The 22,540-nt window shown below is 41.1% G+C and overlaps 1 protein-coding gene across 1 annotated transcript in view; it reads right to left on the bottom strand.

Moving 5' to 3' along the window:
• Positions 1–3,267: 3,267 nt before the first annotated feature.
• The window catches only part of LOC140998716 (noelin-2-like), a 28,215-nt gene continuing 8,942 nt past the window's right edge, over positions 3,268–22,540 (bottom strand). The window contains exons 3-8 of the mRNA XM_073469079.1: positions 21,056–21,211; positions 14,409–14,628; positions 13,075–13,181; positions 5,621–5,797; positions 5,365–5,538; positions 3,268–4,156 (exon numbers count right to left, since the gene is read on the bottom strand). Of these exons, the coding sequence (XP_073325180.1) occupies positions 3,836–4,156; positions 5,365–5,538; positions 5,621–5,797; positions 13,075–13,181; positions 14,409–14,628; positions 21,056–21,211 (1,155 nt within the window). The 3' untranslated portion in view covers positions 3,268–3,835. The remainder of the gene's footprint in view (positions 4,157–5,364; positions 5,539–5,620; positions 5,798–13,074; positions 13,182–14,408; positions 14,629–21,055; positions 21,212–22,540) is intronic.

Below are 22,540 nucleotides of genomic sequence, written 5' to 3'. Positions count from 1 at the left end.
AATCATTTTGAAGGTATTTTGTGTGTTGCTAGGGGACCAGACCTCGCCGATTACAACAACCCAGTTTTATAAATGTATTCACTGATTTGGGTTGGGTCATGTTCTGTGGAGAAAATATTTTCTGGTTTTCACTCCGCTGCCCTCGGGCTGTTCTGTCTTGAGCAGCTCCGGACAGATTGCTTTACTTGTTACTAGATTAACTGCTAACACACTGACAACCAGCAGTTTCTCAGTGAACACCTCCAGGCCGGGGCTGTAAAGCGGCCTCCAAGATACCTGTAGCTTTGCTGCTAAAGTAAGAAGCACTAACTGCTGCTCAATGTAGTTAGCTGCTTTTAGCTTGATCAGCGGTCCTTGCTGACTCAGTCACAGGTTGCCAGGAGCCAAACCTGGCAAGAAAAGCACCTCAGCACTGTATTCTCTTAGTCAAACTGGCCTCTTCTCAGAGGTGGTGCTCTTTTCTTTTCAACAGACACTAATGTGAATGTAACTTGATACAGACGTTTATTACGTTATCTATTTCTGTCACTGCTTAAAATGCGACCTTCCTGCATGAAAGAAAACCTTGTTAAGACGTTTACATAAGCGTCGAAATTATCAGCGTGTTGCCTTATTATGGTTATAATCTGATAATTATAGTTGTTGGAAAGGAAATTAACAGGTGCAGCAGGTTCACACCTGCTCTCTCTCTGGGCTGTTGCTGGAAAATTTAGAGATCAAACACTGAGGAAGAAGTCAGCGAGGCAGGCTGAGGAAGGCTGGAACAAATGTCCTAAAATGTTGTGAACTTCACAGTTTATTGACACATGAGATTGGATTTTTCCCTCAGGTGTACGGATTGCTAATGAAAAGTTTTGATTTGTTTTAAGGCATATTTATTTGGGGGTAAAATGTCACCGTTCCGTTAATTAAAAGTCTCAAATTAAAGAAATTAGATAGGAGAAAATCAGTCATGGCTTTCGAGGCAGTGACCCGTACTCGAGGCAGATACACACAACATCATCACAGTCGCCATGGTAACAGAATAGCCACATATAGCTGAGCCTCTTTATTATCCTCCATCGCTTTCCATCGACCCAGCGTTCCATCATTAGAGAGATGACCGCCGTCTCTTACACCTGCCCCTTCTCCTTGTGTATCTGTTCCCTTACATGTCAGCATAACTGTATTTAATTAATCAATAATTATGTGTTTGTTTTGTTGCTCTCAACCGACAGTATCGACTTATCTTTGGGGATGTTACTCTCCATTTTCAGCTCGTAATAGCCACTTCTATGTAATAATGAGCAGTTTAACCTTTGCAGCTGTGCTTGACCCAAACTCAGAACGATGTTCTGCTCTGAAATCACATCATCCATAACACCGCTGGGATCCTTTAGAAACAATAAAAACCATCATTACACAAATTAAACTGGCAATTAACACTGATGCTGTAAACGTGACGTCAAAGAGGGGCATCTTTTATGTAATGTGACTGTGTGGATCGTGTCAGCAGTGTGACAAAATTACATTTACTGAAAGGTTATTGGCCTTGCTGGTTATTAGTGGCAACATCCTTTTTTTCTGTGGTTAATGTTTCTCTGCCTGGGCCTACTTGGATGATATAGCCCTCTATTTGAACCCATAAGACGAGCAACGCAGCAAGTGCACAGTGTTCTGTATATTGGCTGTTTTCATCATCAAAAGTGAAACACTAATTAGAGATAAATGTGCTGTCTCTCTGAGCACTTGGAAGTCTGGTATGATCATGTCTGAGGTCAATAAAGAGCATCTTCGTTGATGTGTTGTCACACTGTTGAGCTTTGAACTGTAAAACTGTGTTTGTCTATTGTGGATAGAGTGTACACTTACCCCATGTTTCATCATTTAAAGATGTTATACCCAGGACTTATTATCCCAAATGTTTCCAACAATGTTCAAACCCAGAAAAAATCCACAAGTTTACTCAAGGTTACGGTGCATTTCATTTGGTTGCCTGTCGCTACTTCCAGGATAGAGAAGTCGATGAATGAGACACGAATAAAACTTTAAAACATTGATCTCATCTGTGAACCTTTGTGCATCAGTTCAGTCAGATAGATTTTCATCAGCAATGGTGGTTGTTCAATGGTGAGTTTATGTTTTTTCACACTGGACTGTTTACTCACCACAAACAGTCGGATTACTTTACTGTACATTAGCCGTTAGCTTGCAAACAATGACAGAAAGCGGGCATGTGTATTTGGGTGTTTAAATTCAGGTCAACTCTCACTCAACTCAGCACTCACCAGGGACTCCGGTTCCCTCTCGTCTTTTCCCCTCTCCTCTCTGTACCATTACGTTCATGTAGTAAAGCCCATTTCTCCTCCAGCTCATGTCAGCAGTCAACAGTACAGGGTATGAACAGCGGTCACCTCCACGGAACGCTGCTGCAGTCAAGTTGATAAATACGACTGAAGATAAATCAATTTTTTAATTTTCAAAGGTTATAAAGTAATCTCTGAGCTCTCCTCCTCCTGTCAATAAACGGCTCTGGATCAGAACAGGGGTGTTTTTTCCTCAAGGATATCTGGCTTTGAGCCCGACTCAGATGTTGCCAGTGACTCTGAGCAGCTGCAGGGGTTGTCTGAGTTTTCATTTTTGGGTGAACTAATCGTTTAAAGGCTTAAGTCAGAGAACAAACATCTCCCGTATACGATTAATGTGTTATTGAATACAGTATTATGTGTGCCCTTTGATGGCCTTCCTTCACCCTGTTTTTTGTTTTTTGTCCTCTAAAATGTCTTGCTCTTGCCTCTTCAGACCCTGATAGATAATAAAGAGCACCCAAGCTGATTGAGGCTGCATGGCTGTAAAGTACAGATGGCAGAGTGGAAAGAGAGAGAGACAAATTCCCTAGCGGTACAAAGCTCTTTTGTTTTGTTGGAGGTCACTGATAGTCCTGCTTTGAGTTTTGTTTCAGTTAGGTACGCTTTATATCGTTTTTATAGGTGCTCTGCATGACTGGCCTTCGGCATTGCCTTTCCTTATTTTGAGGCTGGATGTGACCTCCAACTCCCTTTGTCTGATTTATACGTTACTCTTGTTCATTTAGCAATACATGTTGTATTTGAGTAACTCTCCTGTGGGTTATTGAGCCACTGTTGTGTGAAAGGTCGAAGCGCAGAACAAGACTCAAGCCTACATTTAGTCAATTTTCAACACACCTGAATGTATGTAGAGAGACATTCAGGTAAAACCTGATGGCTCATTTCGCTGCTCCAAAACAGAGAAGACAACAGTCTTGGCAAAGTTTGACAGTAAGATTTAATGAATGAACAACCATGCTGACTGAACACGTCCACGATCACATCACAAACCCAGAATATCTCCGTGAGGTCCGTCGCCGCAGCTCGAGGTTTGAGGAGAGTTGAAATTCAGTTCACGAGCTGCACTTTTTTTTTTTTCTACAACTCAACCTCAACTTGCAAAATCACTTCTTGAGACGCAAGTGGAATGAAATGCAACAGAATATGGATGAGCTCAAACTGTCTGACTTCCTTCTCTCTATCAGCGTCCCCGTAGCGGAGGCAGTTAATTTTCGTCTTCGCCGTGATGAATACTCTTGTCTGTGACCTTTAGACATGTGTTCGACAACCGTGTATTGTGTCTAGTTATTAGCTCAATGAGCTCTCGCAGTCTAGAAGTCATTCAAATTCAAACACAGACAGTAGTCATTTTCCTGTTGACATGAATGTCATTGTGTGTGTGTGTGTGTGTGTGTGTGCGTATTGTAAGTTGCAGTACCCTTTAATGACACATCGCATCCTCCTCCACTATACTCCCTCTCTTTTTTTACCATTTCCTATGTGCTCATCTATCCGTCGCTCCGAATGACGTGAAACAGTGTGACGTTGTAGAGGACCTGGTGTCCGTTGTTCCAGGTGTAGAGCGCTCTCTCTCTGGGGTTGTAGTCCATCATGCTGATGTGGGAGTACTGGTTGTGGAAGGGGATGTCAGTGTACTCGTACGTGGAGGAGTTGGTGTGGTAGGCAAAGTGGACCTTGGCCCCGGCCAAGTGGGAGTTGGTGACGTACAGGGTGCCGCAGATCATGAAGGCCTCCCCTGCACTGCGCTTAGGAAACCCTGTGTCCCAGCTCTGGAGGACTTCCAGCGAGCGAGAGTCCAGACGACTCACCTGGAGACAGAGAGGGAGGGTTGGTCACAGAGATCACAAGAACATATCAGGTCACGAAGTTTTAAAAAAATCCATGGAAAAAATGGCAGAGGTGGAAAAACTTGTTTTTCTTGAATCCAAACATGTGAGATTTTAATGAGAAGAGACCTTTTGTATGTGCCCAGCTATTTGTTTCCTCCATTGATGGATGGTAACTAAGTGCACTTGATTACATGTTGTGCTGTATTTTACAGTGGCTGAATAGGGCAAACAAGCTGCTAATGTCTTGCTTCTCATTAAACTGTCAAATCGATGACGTTTTTTTTATCTGCTCATGTTTTGTCTATTTGTGTGTTCTTAAGATGCAGCACATTTGCCCTTGTCAGCCACATATGCGTGTGTGTATGTCGGCCTGTGTTTGAAACAGGACCATACATATGTCCTGAAAAAAACAGCAACTTTGTAAGAAAAATATGTTTTTATGTAAAAAATCAAGCTTGCCAAAGGTTGACAGAGCTGCCATGCCTTGTTACAATTACTAAGTTTAAATGCGTTTCCATTGAAAAGTTCCAAAAAGACTTGGCTGAGGTGGAAAAGTTGGTGTGTCAATAAAAAACAAATGTGACATGATGCAAGAAGTGTTGAAAAATAGAGGCAAGCAAAAACATCAGACTGTCACCTTGAATAAATACATCAAACAAAACAAATGCTTTTTATGGTTTCTACACGATTTTCAGCCATTTGACGTTTAACTGCTCTATTATTACATCATCTTGCTGCACTGTCTTCTTCTAATGGAGGAGAAAACTGAAATGTCCACTAACATTTTTAATTCATCCATCAATCTTTAGATCTTTATCATACACACACAGACGCACACACATTCACTCATTGGGCTGTAAAAAGTGTAATGAGGAAAATTAGCTCCAAACTGTATATTAAAATCATGATAGGAAAACTGCAATACACTTGCAGCTCGCCATAATAAATGACATTATTCATTGCAGCAATGTGTCTCTGTCAGCTGTTTAATGGATTTTTAAATACCAGGAGACTTCTGGAAGGTAAAGCAAACCTGCTGACAGCAGAAGCTTCGACAGAAACAAACACATCGGTGGGTTTAGATAAGTCACTCCAAATTAAATTATTCAAATAGTGTTAAAAACGTCTTTATTTTCTTTGCTTGTTATTTTGTTTAGTTATCGCAAGAATGCAGGAGCAGACTTTACCATGATGTTTCCAGCATTTGGGATGGAGGTGTAGACGGCCCAGAGTCCCATCTCATCAGCCATGAGGTCGATGTCGGAGGACCCTCCCCAGCTGTAGGGAAATGTGTTGTTGTATCCGGCTCCACTCAGGCTGCGCTGGAGCAGCACGCTGCGAGAGCGGAAATGGTACTGAACCTGGAAAGAAAGACACATAGATCTCTCACTCTGGTCATTTATTGTCAAACTGCTACTGTTTCCATTCCAGCCAGTCTCCTACCAGGATGTTGCTCTGGTGTTTGTTGTAGTAGAGTGACCCGTTGTAAACCACATGGCCGGTTCCTGCCCAGGGGTGGGGCAACAGATGCTGCACAAAGTTCTGCCCCTTTGTGAAATCCCCCATGGTTCTGTACTCCAGCACGCGCCTGCCCTTATAGTAGCCGTCCATCGACCACACCTGAAGGAGGAAAAAAAGGAAAACAGAAGGTTTACCTCCAATCTGAAAACTGAGCATCCATCAAGAACTAAATTCTGTTGATTTTGCAGCGAGATCCATAGTGGCCGCCTGCCGAGCTCAACAGCAACTTGATTAGATAATTACATGGTGTTTTGGTCTTGGCTGATACTCAAACTCTGTCCCTGTTGGCCCCCTGCACAAATTCAGCCAACAAAATCAAGGCAAATCAGAGACAGCAAACCAAACTCCTCGAAACTCCCATCAGAACAGTGGTTGTCTAATCAAAGCTTAGCAATTGTGACTGGACACAGCAGGTCTGTCAAGCTCCTTGTCAAGAGCTTAGAGAGTTGTACTTTCTTAAATTGCTTTTCCCACACCAAAAATACAAACAAAAGTATATTTCTAAGGTAAGTTGCAAACGCTAGCGTGTCCAGCTAAGTAGCTTACTGTTTACAGAGGAACATAACCTGCGGCTTTTTACATTCCTGCCAAACTTTTTACATAAAGAAGAAAAAACATATTTTTTTTATTTTTCCCTTGTAAAAATGAAACAAAGTTTGAAGATTAAAGCATAAATCTAACCCACCTAAATAGTGGATGAGGCCTTTATTTACCTCAGCTGCAGAGGCTACCAGGCCCTTAACTGGAGCAGGCTTACTGGAGACAGGCCTTTATTTGTCATTCTTTCTGTTTGATATGTATATTTGTTCTGATTTTAATAAAAAGCCTCCTTGTTTTCTGATCTGATCTGAATCTGATCTTTGTTACTGCATTATGCTGTTAATACACACACTTCCTTATCTGTTTCAAATGAAAACCTCATAACATTTCAGTATCTGAAGGCTTGTATTGTGAAATAAAAGGCTACTCAGCCTTTCTTCCAATGTTGTGCAGTGGTGACTTGCGGTATTGCAGCAAAAAATTCCCCCTGCAGCTCAAACCCCAATACGTACGCCGGTGATGCGGCTTTCCAACATAAAAGCATGTGAAATATACAGTAGATCCGTCATCTTCCCCTCAAAACAATCACACCATCAACTGACTGATGGGATGGGCTGGATTTGATGTCATTTTTGAGTGATGTGTAGCGAGTGACACATTTTCTAATCCAATATGAACACTAGTGTGTCTGGACTGAGAAGCATTTGTAGAAATCTGATTTGAATCGCATTTCAAACTGTTTTGGATCCGATTTGCATGAATCGCATTTCATATGTTTTGGTTTTTTTTGCTGCCTGGACATAAAATCAATCTGGATGGATGATTTGGGCTGGCAGTCTGAATATAGCCATAGAGCAGTATAACGTATGTAGCCATCAGTTGCGTATTTAAGACCCTTTTACAGGCCTCTTGTTTTAAAACTAGTCAGCTGGAGACGGAGTTTTCAACCCACACACAGTTAACCTTAATTAGCTTACACTTGCCAGCTACAGCTAATAAAATCTGTTGGATGGTTTTCTCTTTTACTGGCGGTGAGAGCGATCCCTGGAGAAACAAATGGACAGAGAACAAGAGAAGACTAGAGGGAAGAAGAGATGAGATGGGAGGCAAATTGAGTGTCGACAGCATGGAGGATTAATTACCCAAAGAGGGACAAGAGGTGAAATAGATGAAAGGAAAGAGCAGAGAGTGCCGGCAAAAGAGAGCATTGTTGGTGAAAAAGACTCGTTATTCCCTCTCCAAACAGAGAAAAGTAGAGAGAGCAGACGAGAGGGAGCAGATAAAAAGGATTTTTATTTCGTGGGTCACAGGAGAAAATCTCTCCTGCAGTGGCGGCAACAGTTAGTTTGCAGTCGCAATATTTAAAATTCCCACAGAATTAGAAACTTTCAGACAAAAGTAACTGATTGCAGTGATTCTGAGGGACTTCAATAACAAAATGTTTAATTGAGACTCAGCTTGTGGTTTGCAAAGACAATGAAACAGACTGATTGCTCGCTCTTTACTTCAAAAACTCTCCTCCATATCTCCTCTTCCTTCTTACTTTCTTTCCTGCTTCACCAGCTCATCTGATGAGGCTTTTTCCATTTTAATTTTTTTAAACCGTGTTTCAAAGGAACACGAGTCCCTTTGTTTTCCTGGCAGCTGTAATCTTCTCGCATTTGACTGCACCATTTGCTTTATATAAACAAGCTCCAGATGCTGATTATACAACAAACGGCGCATGCAAGAATGGAAGTGAGTTTTTTTTTGCTGTTTCTTGAACTCACACCTCCCCAGTCGGCCTACGCCCAGACTCCCCTCAAAGGATAGTTTTGCATTTTTCCTTATAAAGTGCACACATGCTGTGAAGTGATCTTTGTGGCGCAACTACACTGTAAAAGATAGACAACAAAATCTACAGCTGTTCTGTGCAAATACTTGCTCTTACATTCAGAGCAAAAGACAAATCATTGCCTGTGCTTTGTTGTCTGTTTCCCTTCACTTTGGTTGCCTACACACCTGTAGACCCCTTTCTAATGAATAGGGAGAGAGCCATAACTTCATAAAAACAACATGTACAGAAACACCGGTCAAATCTGATTTTAAAAAAACACTTAAAATGCTTGGTGACTTTGCTCGAAAATAAGATTTAAAACACTTTTTTCCACTGCAGGTTATGAAGCTTAGCCAAAGTTCAGTCAGGAAGACTATGTCTTTAAAGCATGCCCTCTAAGTCACAAGCACAGTCTCCCACTTAATGTGCATCGCAACCCACCTCCACCCTTTCACCACCTCAACCACAGATGCCTGGCCATCTCCAGTCAACCGTCTGATAAGAAGTCTTGAAGTTGTCCCACATCAAGCTGCATTCCTCACCACCACCACCACCAGTGTCTAGGCTCCAGTGGGAAGTCTCCTTCATACTGGAAACACCTAATATGTTGGACTGCTCCACATGTTGACCTACTTCCAGTTGAAGTCTAAGCGCCAAAGTTTCTGTTCACAAAAAAAATGTATCTTATTTTATATCCACTCACTTGTTTTGTTTCTATTATAAGTCTCTCCTGACTGAAATACTTTCACCAGGCACACACACAAGCTTCTTTTATCCAGAGTGCCGCAATGTGACGCTGTCGGCTCATCCCGCCAGAGCACTTCAACAAAAGCCAGTTTAATGTCCAATGTTCGGATAACCTCACCTTTCTTGGTAATCCTGTGCATTAGGGTGATATCCTCCTCTTTCATGCTCATTAGAAGTCCATTTGCAGCCGCACCAAAATTAAAAATCGTATATAATTAATACATTATTATATTTGTCTAATATCTCGTCAGAATATCTCATTACACTAAATATAAGACACAGAGTAACAAGTATCATTTATGTGAAATAAAGGGACTTGTTATAAGACGTCACATCTTATCCCAAGAAATCTTAACAAATGGATATTTACTTGTTCCATTGGCAGATTTTTTTACAAATAAAAGAAAAACACACCTGTGGTTTTCATTCTTTTTGTTTTTCAAATTGATTTTTGAAGTGACATAATCCAGTGTACTGCTCGAAATTACCCAATATGCTTTTTAGCCAAGCCATTAATGTTGATCAGGTAGGTCAGTTTGTGGATGTAGCACTTTGATCCAGAGTTTAATGGAAAAGTTAACCCAAAAATCAAACACTTCAGGCTCCACTCCTTGCATAAACCAAAGTAGTGTAGTATTTCCAGTAGGTGAGAGGCCATCTGACACAGACACTGTGTGCTACTGGTGTGAAAGGTCAATTTTGGACAATGTCTGGACATGATTCTGACTCAAACTAGCTGCATCTGGAACAAAGGCTGTAGATTCGTCCTTTATTTCTCACAATTTAGTCACAGTAGGGAGGGAGCACTTCACGGTCCGAATGGAGAAGACGAATGATTACAGCAACCAATGACCCTTTAAGAATTCAAACCATCTTTAATGTCTACAGAAACCTGTCTTGACTTCTTTTTCTCCCACTTCCTCTCTTCCTTTCAGTTGTTTTTTTGTCCTCGCCTCCGATGTTTCTTTCATCCCATCCTGCTTGTCTGTCCCAACTGTTGTTCTTTTGATCAGCCTTCTCCTGTTTCCTCCCTACCCTCTTTGTTTCTCCCTCTTTCTGTCCACCCCCTCTTTCATTTCCCTGCTTCACACCTCTTCAACAACTGGCCCCATCCTCTCTCTCTCTCTTTCTCCCTCTCTGTTTTGCTGCATCTCTCTCTCCCTCTCACACTATCAGCAGAGACATCTTGACAGATCAGGGGATATCCACACCTCAGCAGCTGTTCTCAAATACAGCGACAGGTGTGTGCACGCGCGTGTGTGTGAGAGTGTAAAGTATAATGTGTACACGTACACACACATTCACAGATTTATGAGCTAATGAAGAATTCATAAATGCCAAACTGGGACCCCGTGCAGACACTGTAGTCATGGATACCAAAGGATGTATGAGAATGACTTTACTTACAGCTTGTGTGTGTGTGTGTGTGTGTGTGTGTGTGTGTGTGTGTGTGTGTGTGTGTGTGTGTGTGTGTGTGGGTGGGTGTGTGTGTGTGTGCGTGTGTGTCTGTGGCACCAGTTCCTCACAGCCTTAACAGATAAGATACAGGTTGTCCAGCCTGGAAATGTGCATGATTTTAATCTGACTTATTTTATTTGAGAAAATAAAATATTTCTCCAGTTGGTGGGCGATGTTTTTGATGCTCGCTATCAGCAACCTTATATAATGACCTTATGAAATATCAAAGGCCGCCAAGGTCGTGTTCACAGACATCATTGTTTGGATTTGTATCATTATTTCTTCAGAGAGAAAAACCCTGTGGTCGGGAAATTGGTGCCAAAGGTTTATTATTCTAAGACTATTTAGTATAATAGTGATGCATTCAAACGGTAACAACATCTGTCAAAGTCACAAAATCGCATATCAGCATCCACGTTGCATCTTTTTCAATTTCATGACAGCGTTCAGCAGACACCAACAAAACTGTGTGCATTGACTAACCTTCAGTCGTAAAGTAAAGAAAGTGTCATTTAATCCATGTTTTGTAAAACAAAGCAAGGGTTGTGGGCGATTCAGTCATCTAGAAGATTAAATATGCTACTCTCACTCGTCGGTACAAGAAATACTAGTCAGTTCAATGGGAATCTTTTAAACCAGCTTTTCATCACTTTGTTTGTAGTAAATGCAAATAAACAATGGTAAACTTCTTTCCATTTTGCCTGCACCCACAGCCCCGCACATTTTCGCCAGATTTTAAAGCTGTTGTTTCAACTACAGATTGTTGTTCAACATTATGTATGTGCGCACCCAAGGACACGGAGTCTCTCTCTCACTCAAGTGAGGGACGTCTCACCAGAAACTTGATCAAATTGTCTAAAGTAGGCAGCGCTGAAAAGGTTTAAACCAGGTTTCTGTTCCTAAACTGCCTGTTAAACTGACTGTTAAGCTGTAATACAATATTGTTTGTTACCAGCCGGCCGCTTTACTGTTTCCTGTTTCAAAATGGCCAAAACCAAGCACTGCCAAACTCACAGCATGTCACCCATCATCACGAGTGTTTATTGTTCCAGTGCGGCGCAGTGCATTATGGTTGTTGCAGTTTTCTACTGTTTGAGCAAAAGGGAATAGCACAGCCCACTTTCTCTTTCATGTAGCACAAATGCAAGGGCCATCTTTCCAGTACTTCTTCCAGCTAATTATTATTATTTTATTCATGCACACATTTAAATTAGAAATTAAAGAATTTGTACTGAAATGCCATTACTTCCTTGTCAAACAAGCTAAATGGCTACTGAATGTTCATATTTTATGAACCGCTCCATAGATTACCATTGATTTTTGGTTGGCCGGTGAAGCAGCTGGTCAACCAGCCACTTGCATATTTTGCCAGCATTATGCAAGCAGCTGGTGCTGTTGAGAACTGTGGTCAAATGCTTTAGATAAATCGAGCATCCTTTACAAATGATAGTAATTCCTGTTAAGTGTTGTGTCTGAAGATGCCATATACGCCTTCTTTTTTTTTTTGGACAATGTTTAGCCATATAGTTTAGATTGTGCTAGTTTCCTGAGTATTTTCTTACTTTGAGAGAAGTCAGGGGAACAACATCCCTAGTTGAAGCTGGAATTTAATGACAGCAGCAGCCGGTCCTTTACACCTGCATGGGTTTTTTTTTTATCAGGTCAACAGCAACTTAACTCCATTGGGATGATAATGTTGCTCGGTGTCTGCTGAATGTGTTTTTGTAGCCACTCTTTTTCCAGTGACTGTGTACAAGAAAAATGCTATTTGGGCCAGTACAGGAGGATGCTGAATACACTTTTTCAAGCGTGACAAACAACCTGAAATGACTCCGTATTATCTGAATTCCTCTTGAGGAAGGCTGCAAAGACCTGCTCAATGAATGTGCCCAGTGTGCAACTTTCATTCAAATGAATGGGGGTGTGAGCTTAGAACGCAGTATCCAGTTCTCCATAAGACATCCATGGTTTACTGTAAACAGCGCAAGTTTGGAAATTATTTAAAAAATCAGCTCTGCAAATGTTTTTTGAGGGAGGAAATGCATCTGAGACATTTATGAGGCCTCAAGGATACACCCAGTGCATTTTTGGTAAGAAACACTAATGGTAAACATAACTGTGTTTGTTTAGAAGAGAACTCCACAGGGCTCCTTTAAGCTTGAAGAGAAGCAAGATAAAAGTGATTTCAGCAGATTACAGCTTTTTATAGTTTCACTGGTTTATTTAGGATACAAATCCAGAGAGAGCATTCCCTGGATTTGTATAAAATGCTTTCCTTGTGTGTCGCTGAATGTCAAACTCAGATTCAGGAACATCTGGTACACAACATTAAAAGAAAGAGACAGGAGAAAAAGCCTCCTATTCTTGGGACAGAGATGCAACCAGACAAGGGGACCGGGAAAGAGAAGCGCCTCATACCACAACCATCAAACTGTAACAACACTCACACCGGTAACTGGGATACTGCTGCTGTGTATAGCTCCTTCTCATCACCGGGGAGAAGCTCTAATAGGGAACAGGCAAGGGTCACCATGGCGATATAAATCACACCTGGCAACTGGGAGACAGTCGCCTTGACAACTAGCTTAATATGCGCCCGCCAAACACAGTGTGTATGTATGTATGTGTGTGTGTGTAGGAAATGGGTGAAGCGTGTAGCGAGTGCACACAGCAGTCATGTTAGAAGTAAGGCAGAAGGGCAGAAGAAATACAACAAGAGAAATATAGAGCTTAGCTATCTTGTGACCACGTTCATAACACCTGCTTCACTTGTCATGTTCACACACACAGACGGATGCACACACTGTCCACCTACCCTGCTGTCAGAGCTGGGAATCATGGCATCAGTCATCCAGGAGCCGAAGCGAGACCCCGAGGCTCTCACAGTGATCGGGCTACTAACTGCAGTCAGGCGACCACAACCTGTTAACAAAAGAAAGGAAGTGAAGCAACGATTTGTGTTCATAGTTTCTGGTTTGGAGTGAGTAATGTCGCCTGTCAAGGTCACCTGGACAGCTTGTTTATGCGCAGCCATTGCCTGTCACAAGTCCTAACTCAATTTGAACTGTGAAAGAGATGTGTTGCCTCACCACAAGATGATAACATTGACATGACTGGAAGTTTGAAATAATCTTCTCTCTAAACTCAAACAAAATGTTTTGAACTGTGAGTGAAGTTTAACTTGTTTTCTGAAAGGCTCTTTTTGATACTTTGGTACTAACCTTAGAGTGATTTAGCAGCAAAATCTATCCTATGATTATAAAACACTATTCAGGTTTGAAAAGTGGCTGTAAAAATGAAGCTAGCTCTTTCACTCAGAGTCAACTTTTATTCACACCACTCATAATGGATTTCTTAGCGATTTTTTTTGTCACTGCAGAAGCAATATCAAAACATTCACATACACATACACTCAAAGCACTTCTGCAGCATATACCACTTCTATGCTGTTTATTCATCGGCTCAATAAGCCCCAGCTATTCAATTTTCATTGAAATATGCCTACCTAACACAACTAACAGTATGTCTCTATCCTTATGTACTGTTTGGCCTTGTTGCCTACTGCTCTTAAAGCAATAGGCTGATGACCTGTTGGCTCTAGAGGAGAGAAAACTGAGGTGGTGACATTGTATAAGTGTCTTATTATATATTTATATATATTTATAAAAAGGACCAACGTTTATATCAAAAACCAAAGATTATGTATCGCTATACATAGTAATTAGTTAATTAATGAGTCTACTTGGTTACTACTTAGTATTTTGTTTCATTTTATGTGAAGGAACACACAGAGTAACTAATAATTAAGTAATTAGTAATGAATGAGTCTGCTTGGTAACTACTAAGTATCATATATCACTTTATTTCAGGGGGCACAAGAAGAGTTACTAATGATTAAGTAATTACTTATTAATGAGTTGTTACGAGTTCGTGCCACTCAGCATCTGGTTCATAGTTAAACCAAATGTCAACATGGGTAAAGCAGAGGCAGAGATATCCCTACTATTAATCCAAAGTATCAATTTCTTTCTCTCGAAACTCTTTATCCTATCATTCCCATAATGCCTGACCCTCTCTGCCTGGTTCAATGTCAAAGGCAGCTCATGTAATACTTCTATTACTGAGTATTACTGACCCTCCAGCACTTACCGAGTTTGTTCATGCAGCTGTGTAGCCTGGTCTCCAGCAGTAAAACCCTCTGCTGAAGCTCCTCGTAGTCGTACGCTCCGATCTCCTCCTGAATGGCTGTCAGGATGATTGACAAGTTGAGGAGCTCCATTCGCAGGGTGCCCAGTGTCTGCAGGTCCAATCTGTACTGCTCCACCACTGACAGAAGGGGCCGTAGCTGAGACATCTGGCCCTTCAACTCCTGTGGGTGTACGAAAGATGGGAAGAAAATTAAATGAGAGAGAAGATTGGGTCCACACTAATGCATCTTTCTCTCCTTTGGGTCAGGTAGCTTAGAGTAAACCCACTGCATGCACTGCATTCCGACTACTTCCCTGTGGATCTGTGAAGTCTGGGCTAGTCTAACTGGATTCAAGCCATTTTCCATTGAGTTAATTATGTTTCTCTCTAGCCTCAATCCTCCATCCTTTAACCTGTGAGCTGGAAACTGAGTGAGGAGAGAGGAGGCTCCCACAGGAACCACAGACGTAAGCTATTGAGACGTTGTTTTTTTTTACAGCGCCCCTTCAATGTGAATCTGTTCAGTGAATGGTCAGATGATACGGGACAGTCAGAGGTCTGTTGTGGAAACTGTAATATTAATGTTATTGGATGATTTATATTCTGTGGATTAGACAAACTACTTGTGGAAACAGGAACAAAAGAGCCAACCACAGCTCTAATGTTAATCATTATCCATAAAGCAAAAATGATTAGATGTGTGTATAATGTGTACGATGAACGAATCTCTTGCAACTTCGCCAAATTTTTCTTCATTTATTTTCTCCTTCTTGTACATTCAAAGTGCATTTTGGCTCATTTAGTGAGAAGTACAGTTATACAATCCTATACAGCAGCACTGCCACGGTTATAATTATCCTATAATATCAGCCTGAGCCTGAAAAATCAGACTTACTCTACCAAATTATAGAAATAATTGTCTATCGGTTAAAAACCTTCCTTGCCACTTTTTGTAGGATTTAAAGGGTTCTGACTCGTGTAGTCCACCATGCCCACTTTCTTTCTGCACTTCTGGAGACTGCATCACATATCTTTTGGCTTTGCCCAACACTGAAAGACTTTTGGCAAACTATAATCAAACTCTTTTCTGACATTCTAGGAACATCCATTGGTATAATAGCAATATTTTGCGATGTCAATCTCAACCCATGCGGCAAAAACATGACAGTATTTTCTACGCTCCTGGCAAGGAGACTCAAATAGAAGGAAAGATTTCCTCCAATTTTCAGTTTATGGATTAGAGATCTTATGCATCGTCTGACCTTAGAAAAAAATGTGTTCTGCTACAAGAGGCTGTGCATTCAACTTTTACACCATCTGGCAACCAGTTCTGCACCAGATGGAAAAGATGGACCCTCAGACATTTCCCCGTTTTTAATGTCAGAATTCAGCGGAGGAGGAAAACAAGGGTTGGGGACATTTCTGCAATGTGCTTCAGTGGTGCACGTCTGACAATTCTTCTGAAACCATGAAGGACTATTGCACAATGAAGACGGCAGAGACATTTCATATTAAACACTGAAACAAACAATCTAATTGATTTGACTTTTTTGTACTTTCTGGACTTTGGTCAAATGCACTCCAGCTCTGTTTTTTGTGTTGTGTTTGGTTTGGCGTAATGTTTTTCTCTTCTGCTCAATTATTTCTGCACATTTGACAGTTGAGATTCTGTGAGTAATTGCCCTCCCATCCTTACCTCTCCTCCTCTCTTCCTCACATCTTTCTCTGTCATATGTGTTGAGAGGAGCGGAGACGTGAGAAAGAGACAGGAAGCCACATTAGCCAAATGGAAAGCATCCCCAGGACATGCTGGAGGGACTACATATTCCATCTGGCCTGGGAACGACTCACAATCCCACAGGAGGAGATGGAAGATGTGGCTGGAGGAAAGTACATTCCAGCTACTCTGCTGGAACTGCGACCCAGATAAACAGCATAAAATGGATGGACAAATCCTTTTTTTCTTTTTTTTTAATTTTGCATTTTGCCTGCCATCCACAGTTTAAGACAGTTCACCCAAAAATAAAAAATTCTGTGTTTATCCACTCAAGTCAGGTTCAATTTCATAATCCACAGAACATTTTTGGAGTTTGAGAGCAAAACAGCGTTGCAGCATTCTCCTAAACAACTGAAGTAGATAGGGACATGTTTTAAAATGGAAAATAAAACAAGTCAAAAACATAAAATGGCGATCCCAATGATCCCGAATCGATCTGAAATGGCATTATTGGATGGACAGTCGAGCTTGTGCACCCACTTCCCGCTTTTCACTTCAGCAGCTACAGTTAAGATTTTGGATGTAAATAGCATCTTTTCAAATTGATTTTTGGATCTCTGGGTTTTTGGAGACTTGGATTACGCTGGAATAGTTGCATGCAACCATTTTATGTTGTTTTTTTTCTCTTGTGTCTTTTTATGTCTTAAAACAAGTCTACATCTACTTCAGTTGTTTAGGAGAATGCCGGCACATTGTTTTGCTGTGAAGCTCAAGAAACGTCATCTGCATGTGGGTGAGAAGGTAATGACTGGATTTGGATTTTCATTTTCACTTTAGTCAGAGCGGATGGAGAAAACCTTTTCTGCTGTTTTAAAAGAAGATCAGCATTTACCATATGGATTATATGTATGACACAGCTGTGTGTTGAGCAGGAGGATAAAGGGTTCTCCTTAGATACCCCTTTTATTATTTATTTTTTAGCCTCAACACTGAGATGTCTTCTTACTTTCAAATCCCCCCCAAAAAACATTTTGCTGTACAGAGAGAGGAGTTGGATTTGATATGGGGAAAAAAGAGAAGGATTAAAAGAAGTGTCAAAAGCGAAGACAAAAAACGTTATCATCTCCTCAGAACATCTCATACCCCCGCACGCAAACACAACAACACATCCAGGAAACAGGCTTGGCAGTCAGTCAAACACTTTATGTGTCTAATCCCTCCCTTGCTATCTTCAAATCAGGACCTAAATGCTTTTCTGACGACGTTTCAAAACATTTTCCGAAGCTGTTTCAGCACAATTTTTTTGTTGACCTTAAATTTGGCTACTTCATTCTCGCTGATTGGTACTGACATCATGATTTGCATATAAATGTAAGTTCATTAATATGTATTAAAATCACTCTTGACAAAATGCTGAAAATGTCACAGCCTGTTAGATAGTAAACACTTTACCTGGCTAATCCCTCCCCTGCCATGTCTCCTCCTACATCTTCACCTCTCGCTAATCTCGCTCTCTTTTATCTCGACTCCTCTCTCTGCCTAACCTTTAACTCCCCTCTAACTTCACTTTGCTCATTCCTCTCATCCCCCACACCCACAGGGAAAAGTGGTAATATGCCATCAGACAATTTTTTCAGATTTTCTCCCCTTTTCTCCTCCACCTCTCTCTTAAACTCTCAATCAATCCATATATCTGTTTGTCTTAATCTCTCTGTTTGACCTCTCCTTCTCCATCTTCCTTGTTGTCTTCCCCCCCAGCGGGATGAAAATACTGTTTAGTTATTGATAAACTTACTGTAGCTGCACAACGCATAAATATTCACCAGTTTTGCCTCTCAGTGCAAAGGCAAAAGCTTATGACTGTGAAACCCCCAAGGAGCAACAAACATGCACACACACACACGCACACACACCACACACATAAACTAACTGCATAAAAACTTAAAAACAGACCCCAGAGCCCCGTGATGTTGTTAAGAAAATGCTCAGCAGAAGATGAAAGGCAAAATGGATTTATGGGGAGGTGGAAATTCTCTTTATTTGGGGAAGTACAGTAAAGGGAAGTCTATGTGTGTGAATATTTTGTCCCTCAGGTTTGACTGTGTTTGCAGACCTCCTATGGAGCCTCGGTCCGGGTCATATCACATCTTATGCTTTAAATATTGGATATATTATTCTATAATGAGCTTATAGAAGGCATGCCCCTTCTGCTAAACCATCATGGGACCTTATTTCAGAAAAAATATGTATAGCAGTTAATATCATGAGACAAATAATTTTTTGTTTGAATTGTACCATGAATTACACATGATGTTTGTCAATTTAAAGATATAATGCAAAGCGAATTTGCATTCAAATGTCTATGTTATATATTTTGTTGAGTTGTGTACTTACATTAACCCAAAGGTTTCCAACAATGTTCAAACCCAGAGAAATCCACAAGTTCACTCAAAGTAACAGTGCATTTCATCAGGTGAGATATAAACACCAGCAACGGAAGGCTGCTCAGCAGATCGCTGCTGAAGTCAGGCTGATGATACATCCACTTTTTAATGCCAAAACTTAAAAATCAATCTCCAAGCTTCAATTTCGTCAGTAAACAGTTCTGGTTCAGAGCAGAATCCGATGTCAGTGTTAATTCCTCAGATCTGGTTTTACCCTTGACCCTCTAGTCGGCTCTGAGCAGCTGAGCAGCTGAGCAGCGACTCCTTTCCTTGTTTTGATGTTTATTATTATTATTATTATTATTATTATTATTATTATTATTATTATTAGTCCCACATGTAACGCTGTCACATTTAATGCGAACCAAAACCCAATGACTGAAACCTTTCTCACAGAACTGACTAACTCTCCTTTCACATAGCTGCAGTTGTCATTATGGCCAGATTTATTGTGATTTTCACCTATTTAAATCCTCCATGTAGTTCTCTGAGCGGTTTCACACAAAGCCAGATGGTATTTTACTATCTTAAGACAGAAAAACTGTGCTTTCTTGACTTGCAATCTTATCTTTTAGATCAAAAAGTTGCCTCTCCTCATTGACTACTGTACTTTTCTGGAGTAAAGTCCCATGGGGCACATCGGAAGGGGAACGGTGACTTTGTCTCTCTATTTGTAATTTTTAAAAATGTCTTTCATTCTATGCAGTATGAATGAAACAGGATCAATTCAAGTCGAGAAGTGAACACGTTCGCCTCCACCATCACTGAAGAGAATCAGGAGTGAAATATGGTCTCACTGCATCATAAAGCTGTGGCCCTTAAAAGGTTTTCCTCTTGGTCTGTACTCAGTGACAATATTTCTTCTGTGTAAGGGCCTGCGTCCACGTAATGTGTTCTCAGGAGGGTGCTGGTTTGTCATTGCTGGTCTTTTTTCGGGCAACCAATCATATATTAGACTGGATGGGCCTCGTCACCCTGCTAACCAAGAAAAAGGCGGAGAAGCTTGTTCTGGCTGTGTCCGTCCATCCTGAGCTTTATCGGACAAAAACTCATAACATCCTAACAGAGACCGAAAAGACCATTTGTGGGAGCAGATCATCCGTACACTGAATGCTGCCGGTGAGTGTTTTGCTCTTATCACCCTACGTGTTGTAAGCTTGTTGTTAGCTGTGTAATCGGCTCTCTGTTCCCATAGTGTTCGCTAATGTCAGTCAAAATAGACATGCAGCACTTTTTTCTCTCACAGCACAAGCACTTCAACCCAGCGCTCCCAGGCGCACTGCCAGCGCTTTTCTGCTTGAGAGAAATGTTATGCGGACATGAGCCCTCATGTGTTATTCCTGCCTGATGAGAGCATCTGACAGAACAACCTTTCAGTAACGCAGTAAGGCTGAGTTGGTGGTTTGCACATCGAAAGACATCTAGTCGTCTTCAGTTTAAAGTTGGTAAAAACTCAAGTTAAATGTGAAGCATGTCCTTACTACAGATTGAAATATAGTCATTGATATGCAGTTGAAACAGCGATTAGAAGTGTCCTAGATACCTAAAAACTTTCTCCTCTCAGACACATTTAGCCCACTTTTCACACTGACGTCAAACGACACACAAATCCCCAAATCAGAGCTTCCCGGGAAAAGTTACAGGCAGGTGTAGACAGTGAACAGGGTTTAACTACCTTTAAGTGTCATTTGGAGTTCTGAGCCGCCAATTACAGAGACTAACCCAGCAGTGTCACAGCTGATTTAACCGTTCAGATCATTTGCCCCTCATTCCTCAAATACACAGCCTTTCTTTCTCTGTAGCTCTTGAGATAATCTTCCGCTCGCCTGCTGGTTTGTTGTTGGCACAGACGGATGCCAGCAGCGTCACAGCAGAGAGCACCGAGCCTGATGAGATTAGTACTCCTAATTTAAGAAGTGAAATACATTTAGAATTCCCTTAACAAAAGGCGATACTCATCCAACATGAATCTTAATCGTATGTTCTTTTTCTGCTAATTTAAAACACACACATTGAACTGAAAAAAAGACATGTTCTACATGAACTCCCTCTGCCTTTGTGTGTTGATATTATGTAAATTTTCTTCATTAATATTGAAATGACAGATGACAGATTATTTTTTTCCGAGGCAGCTCAAAGTCTTAATGTGTGCAGTGGTGCTGCACTTTTGCTGGCACCTTCTGTACAAAGCCGTGTGACACTTTTACACAGCGGACGTGAGGCCACTGAATTGACAGCTTCAAGACAAATTTTGTCTCCTTCATGAAGGATGCTCGCATGTCTGAGTGCAGGCAGGAAACTTCAGCTTGGCATGCGTGAAATCAATGTTTTCACACCAAAGGTTATGTGTTCCCTACAGCGACCGTCTTACACTGTGTATGTCTGGGTGTCTGCCTTTTATGTGCGTGTCTGTTTGTGTGTGTGTGTGTGTATGTGTGTGTGTGTACCTGCAGGCCCTTGGCAGTTAGAGCGCGTGGGTTGGCCACATAAGTGTGTAAGCGTCCGTCCACTCCTCTCAGCAGTGGCTCGGAGTCTCGGACATACTGCAGGTCTCTGGATGTCCGCAGGTCTACCACCTCCATGGACTGACTCACATTCTGGACCTGACACACACAAACACAAACAAACAGACACGGAGACACGCACAAACACAGTTCATATAATGACTGATCATTGTTAGTGTCCCGCATTGCCAGGAATGCTTCTGATTGGTGTTGGCTCTTGTCTGATTGCTGCCACCTGTTATTTGTTCCCAAACACCTGTTGTTTGCCTCTCAATATGACAGCACAGTGATGTGATGGAATACTTAAAGGGCTGTTTCACCCAAATTCTAGGAAGACAGCTTTTCTAACATATACCTCTCGAGGTATTTAACCATGCAGATGGTTTTGGTTTTATCTGCCCAGGAGATATCCATCTGTGAGATTTCTGCTTCCTCCCCATTAAAATAGGGATTTAAACTGAATTTTAAGTGTGCTACTTAGGGCATTGAGAGATGGCATTTAGAAACTACTATGCCGGTTTCATCGGTAAATCCCCAGAACATATGGGGACTATTTATTTTGTGTTTTTTGATATTTTGTTTCAGTTTTAGATAATTTCAAGCAGCTTTTCTGTGTGTGTGAATAGAGGTGTTGTGTGACCTAATGAGTTTTCAATTACTGTGTCACTGTGACTTAATTATTTGGAGATACTGTTGCAGGTATCTTATCTGTATGTGATAAATCAACAAGATTAAGAGTTCACAGCCTACCTAATGGCTCTGTGAGGCTGTACTCTGCAAGCTAATGGTACTGCTAATCATGCTGATGCTTTCGCAGGTAACATAATTACCCTATTAGCCATCTAAGGGGAAGCCTGTTAGCAAGCTAATATTTGCTAATTAGCACTAAACTCTAAGTTCAGCTGAGACTGATAGGAATGTCAATGTTGTTTGCTTGTAAACCAAAGTACCGGACATGTTCAACTTCTGGCCTAATGATGGTGCTTGAGGAAAAATGGAAGGAATCACCAAAGTTATTAGAGCTAACAGGAGTATGTATCCCGTGGCGACACTGAAATATCTGACGTAAATTTCATTGTAATCCATCCAAAAGTTGAGAGGTTATTGCACTATAAACTCAAAATATCAGCCTTATGAGGAAAGAAGGAAAGTTAAGCAATCAAAGTCTTCAGGGTTCATCCTCTGAGGAGCACAAATATCTGTTCAAAATGTCAATCTGTCCAATAGTTCTTGATTATTTCCATCTGAACCAGGAGTGTTACACTACCACAAGAGCCACACTGTTCACGTGATTAAAGATTTTATATTTAACTTATCTGCATCAAAAAGTTTAAAAATCGTCCAGAACTTTGTTATATACAGTATTTTGTTGAATTGTGTCCTTACATTATCCCAAATGAGGACTGTATATTATCCAAATTAGTGGCT

The sequence above is a fragment of the Pagrus major genome, chromosome 1 (genome assembly GCF_040436345.1).
Source record: "Pagrus major chromosome 1, Pma_NU_1.0".
NCBI classification, from domain to species: Eukaryota; Metazoa; Chordata; class Actinopteri; order Spariformes; family Sparidae; genus Pagrus; species Pagrus major.
Note: the sequence above shows the minus strand (reverse complement) of the source record. Positions and strands in the feature narration are given on the sequence as shown.